The 12421-nt window shown below is 39.5% G+C and overlaps 2 protein-coding genes across 2 annotated transcripts; one reads left to right on the top strand and one right to left on the bottom strand.

Moving 5' to 3' along the window:
• The first annotated feature begins 1394 nt into the window (after positions 1-1394).
• Positions 1395-5487, top strand: LOC137741003 (protein EARLY STARVATION 1, chloroplastic-like). Its single transcript, XM_068480815.1, has 11 exons — positions 1395-2357; positions 2496-2587; positions 2728-2921; positions 3232-3271; positions 3778-3859; positions 4020-4097; positions 4213-4338; positions 4547-4668; positions 4865-4904; positions 4983-5057; positions 5213-5487. Exons 1-11 carry the CDS (start codon positions 2008-2010, stop codon positions 5370-5372), a joined length of 1359 nt encoding a protein of 452 aa, XP_068336916.1. The 5' UTR covers positions 1395-2007; the 3' UTR covers positions 5373-5487.
• Positions 5488-6078: 591 nt separating this feature from the next.
• Positions 6079-11364, bottom strand: LOC137742083 (O-fucosyltransferase 16-like). The gene is made up of 10 exons (XM_068481832.1): positions 10942-11364; positions 10793-10852; positions 10598-10688; positions 10303-10379; positions 9170-9258; positions 8890-9073; positions 8217-8398; positions 7755-7857; positions 7174-7505; positions 6079-7082 (listed from the first exon to the last, which is right to left on the bottom strand). The coding sequence occupies exons 1-10, from the start codon at positions 11113-11115 to the stop codon at positions 6638-6640; spliced, it is 1737 nt and encodes a 578-aa protein (XP_068337933.1). The 5' UTR covers positions 11116-11364; the 3' UTR covers positions 6079-6637.
• Between the last annotated feature and the right edge of the window lie 1057 nt (positions 11365-12421).

Below are 12421 nucleotides of genomic sequence, written 5' to 3'. Positions count from 1 at the left end.
CTTCAAATGTCAAAAGTAGTTTTGGCATGATAATTGACAAAGATGGATTTGTAGGCGCCTCAACTTCCTGATCAAGTGATGATATCCAATCCAGACACCAAAAAGAGATGGGCTTGGTTTCCTCGTCGTCCAACAGCAGAGAGGAGACCAAATTTTCCCACTTGTTGTATCAGCCAGACACGTGGGAATCCTTACACCATGACTCTCATGCCACGTCCTGCTTTACACGTAAGATACGTTATCCTTCTTTTCGTCAAATGCATCATCTTTTGTCCACAAGCTAAGTTAGCACTTCAATTGAGAAGCTCAACAGGTGCCTCGGCCATGTCATCATGCCGCCAAGTACTGACACGTGGCGGAACCAGGAGAGACGCTGCCATTTGCCTTGTGGTTAGACGCGTGTCAAGCAACCAGATGACGGACATGAAATTGGGAATAGCAGATCAAGCCCTCTGCCTAGGCAAGTGGAGAGAGACTAGGAGTAGCCGAGCAGGTGCTGCTCCCACCCTAGTGCTTTTTCTTTTCGGGCTTGAAACTGGATATAGTGTTGGGCAATCTCCTCTAATTGGCCTTCCGTCAAAACTCATCCGGAAAAACGATTAATCATAAAAAGAAGAGATTCTAAGTGTGCATCTTGATTATTGACTGAAAATATGAAAAAGAAAGTAACTAGGTTTTTTTCCAACCAATTCCTTAACAAAATCTATAAATAATTGACCTAAAATAATGCACTTACTTATTAGTATCGATTTCAACACTTTTACCTTAATCTTGATCATTGATTTTAAAGTAATCGTTCAGTCTAGTGATTGCAAAATTAGAGGGGTTTGTATGAGGTTAGAAATAATGTGTTAAATTAATTTTCTTTTTGAAACAGTTGTTGTGGGAGAAGATTGATCCTGTTTTTAAACTACATTCTTCTGGATAAACTAACCCATATTTGATTACTTGCAACAAGCAAAATATAAACTCTTTTGTGGACTTTAGTTGTAAAATAGTAACAAACTTGCCCCAAAAAGGATGAGTTTCGAATTCACCGAGCATGTGACAATGTGTTGGACATTCCAAGTCCTGTAAATGGTGTCCATTCGGAACAAGTTTTGACTGTTGTGTTGTTGGAAATTTTATTTTAACAATGAGGAAGGAACATAACGTTTTGGATCAGCTTTCTCAATTGAAGCAGTGGATTGAAAGTAGCACAGCTAGTTAATTTCGCAAGACTGAAGACTTGTGGAAGAGAAGGAAGCGATGGCTCAGTCTGCAACACGTGGCAGCGGTAGAGAGAGCCATGGTGGAGAGTAACACAAAACAGAACAAAAGAACGGAAGTGGGGTCCAGTCCGGTCTGTTTACGTGCAATGCAACGGTGGTATGATAAAATCTGGGGATTGGATACGGATGGCATGCCCGATTGCGTCGCACTTGCATCCAACCAAAAACCGACCCACCGATCTCACTCACTCCACCCGAATAATCTCAACTTGCCAAATTTCTCCAATTCTCAGAATTTATCCTCGATTTCTCGTGTTACAAACTCACACCCACCACATACCTACTCCACCGTCATTCTATCTCTCTCACGTCAAGAAGGGAGAGGGAGAAGGAGAAGGCGGGGGAAGGTTGATTCACAGAAGAGAAGAGAATAGAAGGAGGCGAGGCCTTCCGATTCCCTCCCTCCTTCCTTGTTTGTTCTTCTGCCCACCCAATCCCACCCCACCTCATTCAATCAGTCCATTTTCAAATGTCGCTAAACAAAGATTCGCCCGAAATTCTCTCTGTTGCTCTCATTGGCGCCCCCTCCCTCCCCCTCCCTTCTTCCCTTCCCTTCCCTTCCCTTTTTTCTTTCTTTATATATTAACTAGTAACCAATCACTACTTCCACCCTCATTCATCAATTAATTTAATTAAACCAAAACCCATACCCATAGAGAGAGAAAGACTAGTCTCTCAGTCTCCGTCTCCGTCTCCTCCGCTTGGGATTCATTCGGATGGCATTTTTGTAAACGCAATGGCGGCCACTTCCAGAGGCTTCGCTTCTCCGCCTGATTTCAAGCTCACCCGCCTCCGCCTCGCTTTCCATCCCCACCCCCACCCTTCTACAGCTACTAATGCCGCCCGCCTGCGGGATATCAGAAAGCGGAGGACAAGACTTAGCCTTCCCATGGCTGACCCACCCGCAGTCACTCGAATCACTTGCTGCTGCTCCGACTCCGTCGTTCCGATCCGCCCCGGAAAGAGCCTCGACAAGGCGGAAGAGTGGCGCTTCGATTCCAAGAAAAGGGCTCAGAGAGCTGCTGGAGTCCAAGCCTCCGCCGCATTGCCCTTCTTTGCTTCGTCTTCCTCTTCTTCTCCTGCTCAGTACGTTGCATTAGAATTTGCAATTTACCCAAGGAATACTTCAATTCCATTCTCTTGTTTGTCTAGTATTATTTTAGGGTTTAAACTAGTTGGCTTTTGGTGTTTATAATTCATTGGCTCTTTTGTATTTTGCTGCAGATCTCGCTTCCTGTCCAAACAAGAGAAATACTACCCTCGCTGTACCCCAAGAAACTCTGGTCCACAATCTCGCGACAGTCCTCCGAAAAGAGGTTATTCAATCAATCATTCTACTTACTTTAAGATGGTAATGTACCATCATTGGCCTTCATGGATGGTGTTGGTAGGTAATTAGTAACATATTTGATTTATCATTGAGAATTATTGTGGTGTTTGGTTTTTTTTTTTATAGATACTGGCATTGCCAATGAGAAGGAGTGGCGCATCAGCTTGTTAAACGAAAATGTAAATGAGTCTGGCACCAATGAAGATGGCACTACTTGGTACCGCGAAAGTGGCGAGGACCTTGGCAACAATGGCTACAGATGTAGGTGGACAAGGATGGGTGGTACTTCCCACGACGCTTCTTCACAATGGAAAGAAACGGTATTTATCAGAATTTATCATAATTATTTTACTTTTTTAACTCCGCCATGTATGACTTGACTAACCTTCTTCACTGTCATTTTGTTTACTTTAGTAATAATTATCACTGAATTCTAGGATTGTACTACCAAGGCGCCTTATATTTCGTACTCAAAAGCCTTAAACAAGTAGAGGAGGACTTGGACATCCTTCTACCTGTAAATTAGCCTCATAATCTAAGTCCCTTACTGCTTTGACTTTGTCTTTATAACCCCATTGAGTATCATCCCAGGTGGATGCATTTAATTGGATTTGTTGATCTCATTGACAGTGGTGGGAGAAAAGTGACTGGACTGGATACAAAGAGCTAGGTATACTTCTTCCTTGTCTTCATCTTCAACTGCTGGATATCATTAACCATGCCCATCACTATGTAATTTCAATGAATTAGATATCTTAGATTCTCCATTGTCCTGAATAAAACCACAACCTTCAGAGTAATTCGATGTAAACAAAGCAACACATTCGTTTTTATAGATGGAAAATAAGGTTTTTGCTGCAATATAAATCCTTTAAGGTCTTCTAATAAGTAAACTTGTCGGCACAAGTCTTTGTAGGTTCAGTATTCATCCTTGTTCTTAGAAATTTTTGAACCTCAACACTTCCCACTGCTGTGGCAAACTTGCACAAATATCTAAGGGCATTGAGCGGCAACCATTCACTACATACTGGTTTAATTAATCAATATCTGTTTTTAAAGACAGTGTTCTGTCCTGTATACTTTTACGGTCATTAGTCTTTCAACTAATTTCACTACTGTATCATGGGTATGGGTACAGATAGGAATGCATAATTCGCATCTATTATCTTTTCATAGGTGTGGAGAAATCTGGTAGAAATGCTGAAGGGGATTCGTGGTGGGAAACATGGCAAGAAATTCTTCATCAAGATGAATGGAGGTCTTTATCTTATCTCTATTTGATTAAGTTTTAGAGAATTACTTTTAACCCTTACTAAGTAAGCGGTAGTTATAGAACTTTTTAAAATTTGTGTTTCTTGACCTTCTCATTGCTTCATTGTTTCCCAATATAAATTAATGCTGCAACTTTGTAAGCACAGTAATTTAGCGAGGATTGAGAGAAGTGCACAGAAACAAGCAAAATCAGGCACGGAAAATGCTGGATGGTATGAGAAATGGTAAGCTAAAGTACGGTTTGTTGTTAATTCAATTTTTATTCACATTATAACGCACAAAATAACTGATGAAATAGATAAAATGCATGGACGGTTTTTACCTATAATTTGGATGCAGGTGGGAGAAATATGATGCTAAAGGCTGGACTGAGAAAGGAGCACACAAATACGGTAGACTTAATGAGCAGTCTTGGTGGGAGAAGTGGGGAGAGCATTATGATGGAAGGGGATCTGTTCTCAAATGGTTTTCTCTAACTGACTTGATTTACTTCTCCATCTGTTCATATTAAAACAAAAAAAAAGTCTTCATTGTTTCTCCTTCCTCTTAAATTCAGAAATTCGTTTGTCATCTGGTATCATCATTTTGGCCATTTACAGTTAAAAGTATGAAGAACAATACAGCAGCTAAAAAGTATCTAGTCGTTGATATACGCTGGACGTATAATTTTCAGGACTGATAAATGGGCTGAGACTGAACTTGGAACCAAATGGGGAGACAAGTGGGAAGAGAAGTTCTTTGCTGGCATCGGTTCGCGACAAGGGGAGACATGGCATGTATCTCCAAGCGGTGAACGTATGTGCAAGCACCTTGAACTATGATTTAACACAAAATTTGTTTGCCTTTAGTTGTTTCCTTGGGTAACTAGTATACCATGCGGCAAACATATACAATGTCTTGAATATGTTCCAATTATTCAGATCTTCATGTTCATTCAACTTTTCAATAATTTAATCTGATGTAACTCTGTTTTTTGTTCTCTCATGTCTAGGTTGGTCAAGGACATGGGGAGAAGAGCACTTTGGAAATGGGTACGGAAGGAAATAAAGTTGCTGAACTGCATTGTCATCTATTGTTCTTAGACAAGTTAACTTGCTCTCTCTTTGCAGTAAGGTGCACAAATATGGGAAAAGCACGACAGGGGAAAGCTGGGATATTGTTGTGGATGAGGAGACCTATTACGAGTAAGAGTCTGGAGTTGGTAATGGTTCTGTCTGCATATAGTATGTTGAAGCAGTCAAAAGGATTTCAGGGGAACCAAATATAAATAATTTAGATTACATCTTCTGGTATTGCTCTTACTGTAAAAGTAATTTTGATCTCTCACTTTTTGATGAAGGGCTGAGCCGCATTACGGGTGGGCAGATGTCGTTGGTGACTCTAGCCAATTGCTGTCAATTAAACCTCGAGAAAGGCCACCTGGCGTCTACCCTGCCCTTGACTTTGGATCATCGTCGCCTTCAGTTGATGAACCACCAGATGAATTTTCTCCACAATGAAAGGTGACCAAAATTAGGTGGTCTAGTTTAGAATATTGATCGACGTCCAATTATATTGGCTGAAACTGGTCTTTTGTAACGGGACATTTTAGTATTCATTTGATTCATTCTTTCAGTTGCCACTAGTTTGAGTTTTGAGATTTGAGTTTAGGTGACTGCTGCTACTTTTTTCGCACTATTTATTTGGGGAGCTGCATCGTACTTCATCCATACCCGTCCCGACGTAGATTTCTAGTATTTAAAGTGTTCTTGCCTGAAGTGATTCGATGGTCTTTGAGAAGTCCCAACTATAAATTTACAAGTTGAGGGAGGACAAAAATGATATGGAATTGAATTGTCAATGGAATTTTTAGAAAGTGGCAAAATGGACAAAAATAGTGACTTTCACAGTTTTTGTAAAAATTGATTTTATTTTATTTTTTTTTGTTAGTTTTGCGAGGTCCGAATTAAGGGCAAAGTTTTAAACACTTTGAAAGTGGTCTTATAATTTGCTGACCTTGAGAAGTATTTTCTATGAATTTTCCCAAGTCCCAAAATTAAATAATAGATAGAAAAAGACTAGCGTGGCCTAAAGCGATTCCAACATCCTGATGGTCTTTGAAAATCGTGACATTTGCATGCGAATTAAGGGCAACATGAATTTCTAGGTTGCAAAATGGAATGGAATCACATGTATAGAAAATGCTAGCAAGTCCCGGAAGTTAAATTCGGAATTTTTTATTGGTCAAGTTTAAAATTTATTTACAGCTGCCGTCTGTCTCTCAATTTGGTAAAAACATCCGTATAAGAATGAACCCCATCCCCGCACCTCTCTGATATCTCAGGTGACTTGAAGAGAAGCTAAACATTTAACCTCTTGTTAGCCGCCCAAAAATCTTTAGTACGAATAAGCCTCAAGGCTCAAGCCAACCATGGTTACGACACCCATTCTCTGCTTCAGCCCACATAATCCGTTTCCGACTCGTTGCTTTCTGAAAATCCATCATCCACTCTGGTCACTTCCGGATGCCATCGCATTGCCCAGAGTGTTTCACAAGTCGAAAATCAGTTTGCTGCCCTCCAATGAACCTTGTGCCAGTGTTCATTATATGTGGGATGCACATTGTCTATCCTCTTAGTTTTATATACAGTAGATATAGGAGGAATTGTATCCAAAACTTTCGTCTAGAGCTTGAAAATTTTGATGGAGAAAATACGAAGAAATTGCGTATAAGAATCAGTTAAATGCAGTTGACAACTATTAGCAAGGGTCAAGATAGAACCGTCTAGTCTGAAAGCATCTCCTCCAATTCAGGTTCCTCGGAGTTGACAACGTCATAATCCACGCCTCTTCTGTTAAACAAATCATTGTCCAAGGGGGCACTTTGATATTCATCCTCATCAGTATCAGGCCCTTCTGGATCATCTTCCACGTTTTGGGCATCAAACTCTACTTCGTCTTTTCCTGTTTTGTTACTACTCCTACCATATTTTCTAGGTCCCACATCCCTCTTCGCCTTGGCCTGAGAATCTTCACATATGCAGGTATATGGGTTCTCATGAAAACCACCCCTGCCTGGCCTCACTTCATTCGGCTCACCCATAAAGCCTCTCTGATAAGTACGAACATTAGAAGCAAAAGCTCCCCAGGTCATGTTCTCTTTGCTTAGGAACAACCGGTAGAGTTTTTTAGCATTTGGACGAATAGTGGGCTTATGTCCAAAATATCTCCTGCAACAAATAAAAGATGTGAAAACTAAGCAGGCAGTGGGGAAGAATAAGATGAGAAGAGAAATGAAAAGAGGAAAGAAAGACAGCACACCTTCGTCCGGCTAATATTTTGGCCATATTGCCATTGTTGTTGGTGACAAAGACATCACTCTCATCACAAACTATGAAGTCAAGTGCCGCCATGCGAGAAGAAAATGAATAAAATGGTTCCAATTCCTCCTTGGGTGCTATTGTCTCTTTCGAATAAAAGTTGGGGAATAGTGCCTTAAGGGGTGCCAATGTTTCTTCTCCTCCATAGACTTCCCCTGATGCCACATAGATGTGAACATCGCTGCCATAACCCAGTGCTCTCAACATAAGACCAACTTCTTCTGGAGTAAGTGGACACCTCCCATGCCTCCTTGGCTTATCAGGATTGCTAATCTGCAACTCCATCCAAAATACGTCTTATAGATACAGAGCAATGGGATATAAATAGACTCGATACACACCTCATACTTGATACACACCTCCTTGGCTTTACTAAATAAACATAAGTACACACACAACTTGCGCTTTCACATTTATTAAAATAAAAAAAACAAAGGTCGGGTTTGAATCAATTTACTCTCAGTAGTTGATTCAGGGGACATAAGATGACATAAAGCCAAAAGAACATCAATTAATCCTTACATGTAAAGTCTTCCACCTCTTTCGTATGGCACCCAATTCTTTCCTTTCCTTGTCTCCTCCACCATAATAACATCCTGAGAATGCAAGCATATCAGGTTCATACCTGTAACAGTAAACATTTAATTGCATCAAGAAACAACTTGACAAGTAAGCCTTAGAATTTGCAGAATCTTGTTTCTAATATGGGTGCAACCTATTAGTTGCCCGTGCGAAGGAATCTGGGGGGTTGTTTTAGTCTACTCATGAACATGCACTTGTATGCATGTTTCTGTAAATGTATCAACTAGATATGGAAAGCAGGTATACTAATGTACACAGAAATATGATGATTATGATCATTGGAACAAGGTTTGACCTGCAATTTTATGGCTCAGTCTAAATATGCAAGAAAGACAGGGCAATAACGCTAGTTAAATGGTTGTTCTAAACATAAAAAGTAAAAAAAAAGATGGATAAAATTACCTCAGGTGCAATGCGATGTAATGCTTGCTTCTCAACCTCATTTGTTGAACCAACTTTTTAGCCATTTTCTGTATTGGGTCAGTAAACTTTAAAGCATGGTAGTTGACTCTACATCTTAATTTTTGCAGATCTGTATTCAGCCTGTTTGAAAGTCTGTAATCAAACTTGTTGAGCTGAATAGCCTGTCACAGAATGAAAACTAATAAGTGCCTTTTCCATAAATTATGTATACTTGTAGAAAGATAATTCAAGAAGACGTATCTAGGGATGCAAACAAGCGGTGCCATCCATTAAGGGATCAAATCATTCACTAGAGCCATGATCAAAGCTAAACTTATACATATTTAGTAAACGAGTCCAAACCTGGGGCTTGGCTCATGTGCTTGCCTGAATATATTGTTTTTATTTCAAATGCAATAAAATTCTTAGGGAAACAAAATGTCTGACCACGAGATTTTCAGACAAGAACCATTTGGTCCACAAGATTGGGCACTGGATAAAATGTAAGTGCACGAAACATGGAAATGTCATATATTTCAAAATTAAAAGTTGGCAAACAAACTGCAGGATACAAAAGTAAGCAAAGGAGAAGGCAGTACTGATGCAACTTACAGAGGAAAAGAAGTTTCTACATTCTATAAGAATTAGAAGCTTAAGAGAACTGAAAACTTACATGCCTTTTCAAAAGAACAGGTAATACACGATTTTGATAACATCTTTCACTACACTTCCTTGGAACACGCATAGTGGATGGCGTCCACATGTTACCTCCCTTTCTTGGAAGCTGTTTTATGATTTTAACATCTTTTGACAGAAATGATATAAACCAATCAACATCAAAAATCTCTGAAAAGTTACTGCAAAAGAAAACAATTGATTGAGACATGTCCATGCGATTACAAAATCTGGATTGCAAGTAAATATGGCAGCATAGATATGATTCAAGGACTGACCTTGCATCCTTCCAGAAAGATTTCTGGTCCAACTTTGGAACAACAAGACTAGCATTCAGTATACGAGCTGCTACAACGGCATCTGTTATCTACCAAAGTTATAGGTAGAGTAAGTTCCCCACTAAAAGCGAAAAAAACTATACAAATACTATATAATCAAGAAGCACAAATGCGACCAAGAGGCCGCCCTTAACAACTTCTTAGATTGGGCCTTCAAGCAGTTCCTCGATGAGTTCTCCACCCTGGCCGCCACTCCTCTGCAATCAATCGCCGAGCAATTTCCTGTCTCGTCGGGCGGAAAGCACACAGAGGAACAAGGAAGAGAGTGAGAGAGAGACGAGTGGAGAATGGCGGCGAAACGGTGCATTCCACAGGGTTGTACTGAGAAGAGGGGCAGAAAGCTGAGGAATCTGCCATCTCAAAGGCCGAGTACAACCCCGTATTCCTGTCCGCCTTCGAACGAAGTCACGCAGGGACAACATCGTGGTTGTTGGGCATTGTCGATCCAGCGTATTTGGCTGATATCTGGAGGCCCCACTTGGTTCTTCCCCTCCTTCTCCAAGTCGGATTCCGTCAATGCCCTTCCCCAGCCCAATACCCAAAATCAGTCAGCCCCAATTTTCTCTCCGATGAGTATTCTTGGTTTTTTGAAATAAAAAACGAAGTCCTCTGTGTGCATTTCCTCTCCAAAAAATTGAGGAATAATAGAAAACAAAGTCCCCTGTGAATTTTTCTTGGTTTGTGATTTTTTATTTTTCTCCCCTTTTTCATTTCAACAACAATTATTTTGTGAAATTTTTTTAGAAAATTATTATAGTCCAACATATTATCCGATGCACAGATTAATCCGACACAGCACCAAATGCCCGACTAATTTAGTCAGTACTATCCGAACTCTTTCAGCCGGACTATTTATCCTATCCAGCTGAAATAGTCAGTACAGTTTGAGCTGCCAGATGAGGCCTTAGTCTATATTTTAATCCCTTTATGTTTTTGCCTTGGTTATGCATCAATTGAACTGTCAGAGATAGGGTGGAATCAAGTATCCTCTCAGACATCCTCAAGGAAACATCAATGCAGTAACTATGACTATAATGCTGCAGAAGATAAACAAAAGTAAAATCGTAAGTTACCCCAGTTCTTTGTTGATTCAAGCCTCCACTGGTTGCAATCGCCAAGTACCTATTAGGACGCGTAATTTCATCAACATCTGCAAATATGAACAATATAGTTATTCAGGATGAAATTCTAAACACCAATGTCACTGTGAACACAAAAGGAAGTGTCATTTTACGAAAACCATATGAAACAAACATATAACAGAAACCACAAATAGGCAGCAACAATGCATAATTTTGGTCAATCAATTACGAAATCCTATAGACTGGGGTATACTAAATGAAAAGCAAACTGGAAAAGGAAACAGACTTGGAAATTTCTTGGTGCCATTGCTGCATCCATAGTAGAATTTGGAATTCCTGGAGCTCCAAATATCACGATCCAATCTCCCTCCACCACTCTGATTTTGAACAAGTAAAGAGAAGCCGTAAAGATCCAAACAAAACCTAACATTACATTAAGGTTGACATCCGAAATTGAGAAGGAAAGAGAAAAACCCCTAACTGGAACACGAAAGACAGTAAGCCGTGCAGCAACGGCATCGTCGTCCACGGCAACATCGAACTAGAAGGAAAAGAGGAAATTAGGATACGAATCCAATCATACGAATTGTTAATTGTGAATAAGAAGAAAATGCGGGAGAGAAAGTGTACCGTAGAAGAATGACGCCGTTGATAGAGGTTATTGACATCGAGAGGGGAAGGAGCAAGAACCAAGAGAAGAGCGAAGAGGACGAGAAGGGCTCCGGATATGGCGGAAATGAGGGGAAGAAGAAAGCGAAAGCGGTGGTAGTAGTGGAGGCGGCGGCGCTGGAAATGAAAAGCCATTGGTACAGTACAAGTGGCACGGCGGGTCACTTTGACTCAATCACTCTCCTCTCTGTTTTATTTGATTTTGCTTTGTGTGGGTTTTGGGGTTGGAATCTGGATGAATGAATTACGAAACAGATCGACCACCGCGCACCACCGCCCTCCCACCGCCAGCAGAGGCTGAGACTTGAGGTCGTGCAATGTGGCTTGGGGTGTGGGGGTTGGCAGCCTGGCACCTAGCACTACGATAGAGTAGACTACTGTCTCTCCAATGGCGGAGCCTGAAATTAATGGGTGGGTGGGTTACTACGAAAGCAATGCTCATATTTTTATTTATTTTTTTTTTTTTTTTTTGTGCTTGCACAAAATTATATGATAGCAAACTTAATTTAATTTCGAGTAAGTTGTAGTAATAGTTGTTCAACTTTAATCAAATGAAGCAATGGTCCATCAATTTTAATCCAATTGAAGTAATGGTCTTTCAACTAAAAATTCATTACTATTGGTCCCTCAACTCATCAAAAATGTGTAGCTATGATGTTTTTTGTCAACTTTGTCAAAATTTTGTCAAAATGAGTTATGTTGGAAGTATTAATGCTACAATTGGGTTAAAGTTGAGGGACCATATCTCTAGTTGGATTACAATTGAGGGATCGATTGTAATGAATTTTTAGTTGAGAGATCATAGTTGCACATTTTGATAAGTTGATGGACCAATGGTAATGAATTTTTAGTTAAAAAATCATTGCTCCAATTAAGTTAAAGTTAAAAGACTATTGCTACAATTTATGATATTTTCAACAAACATATAAAAAAAAGTTATATATAATAATTCAATTTATGCAAACTAAAAATATTAAAATATTTGAAAATTTTAAGCATGAACTCTCAAAATTCAATAATAACCAGATAAATTTGCATCAAGAACTAAAAATAAAGTGGTTAGGAACTTACTAATCGATCAGAGAAATTAATAAACTTGCATACTAAGAATCAAAGAAGAGATATCTATGTTTGATTGTCTTTTTGGCAAGAAGTGTACACTACTGTGTGTGTGTTTTTTTTTTTATTGTTTTTTTTTATAACTTCAAAAATGTCTAATTTGGTCTGTAATTATGGAATTGATGAACAACTTTCATGAGTTATAATTGAGTGCATTGAGTGGTGAAAGGCTATACTCTATAAGAGCCACGTGTAGCAGTAATGACATCGAAAATATTAATTTAAACTATACATTTTTTTAGTGTTGGTTAAAATGATTAATTTTTAGCATTTAAAATTAAGGTTGGAAGTCTTAGATTCGATTCTTTTTTAAAACGAGTCC

This window comes from Pyrus communis, chromosome 1 (genome assembly GCF_963583255.1).
Source record: "Pyrus communis chromosome 1, drPyrComm1.1, whole genome shotgun sequence".
Classification (NCBI taxonomy): domain Eukaryota; kingdom Viridiplantae; phylum Streptophyta; class Magnoliopsida; order Rosales; family Rosaceae; genus Pyrus; species Pyrus communis.
The sequence above is the reverse complement of the archived record's forward strand: the minus strand, read 5'-3'. Positions and strand labels throughout refer to the sequence as shown.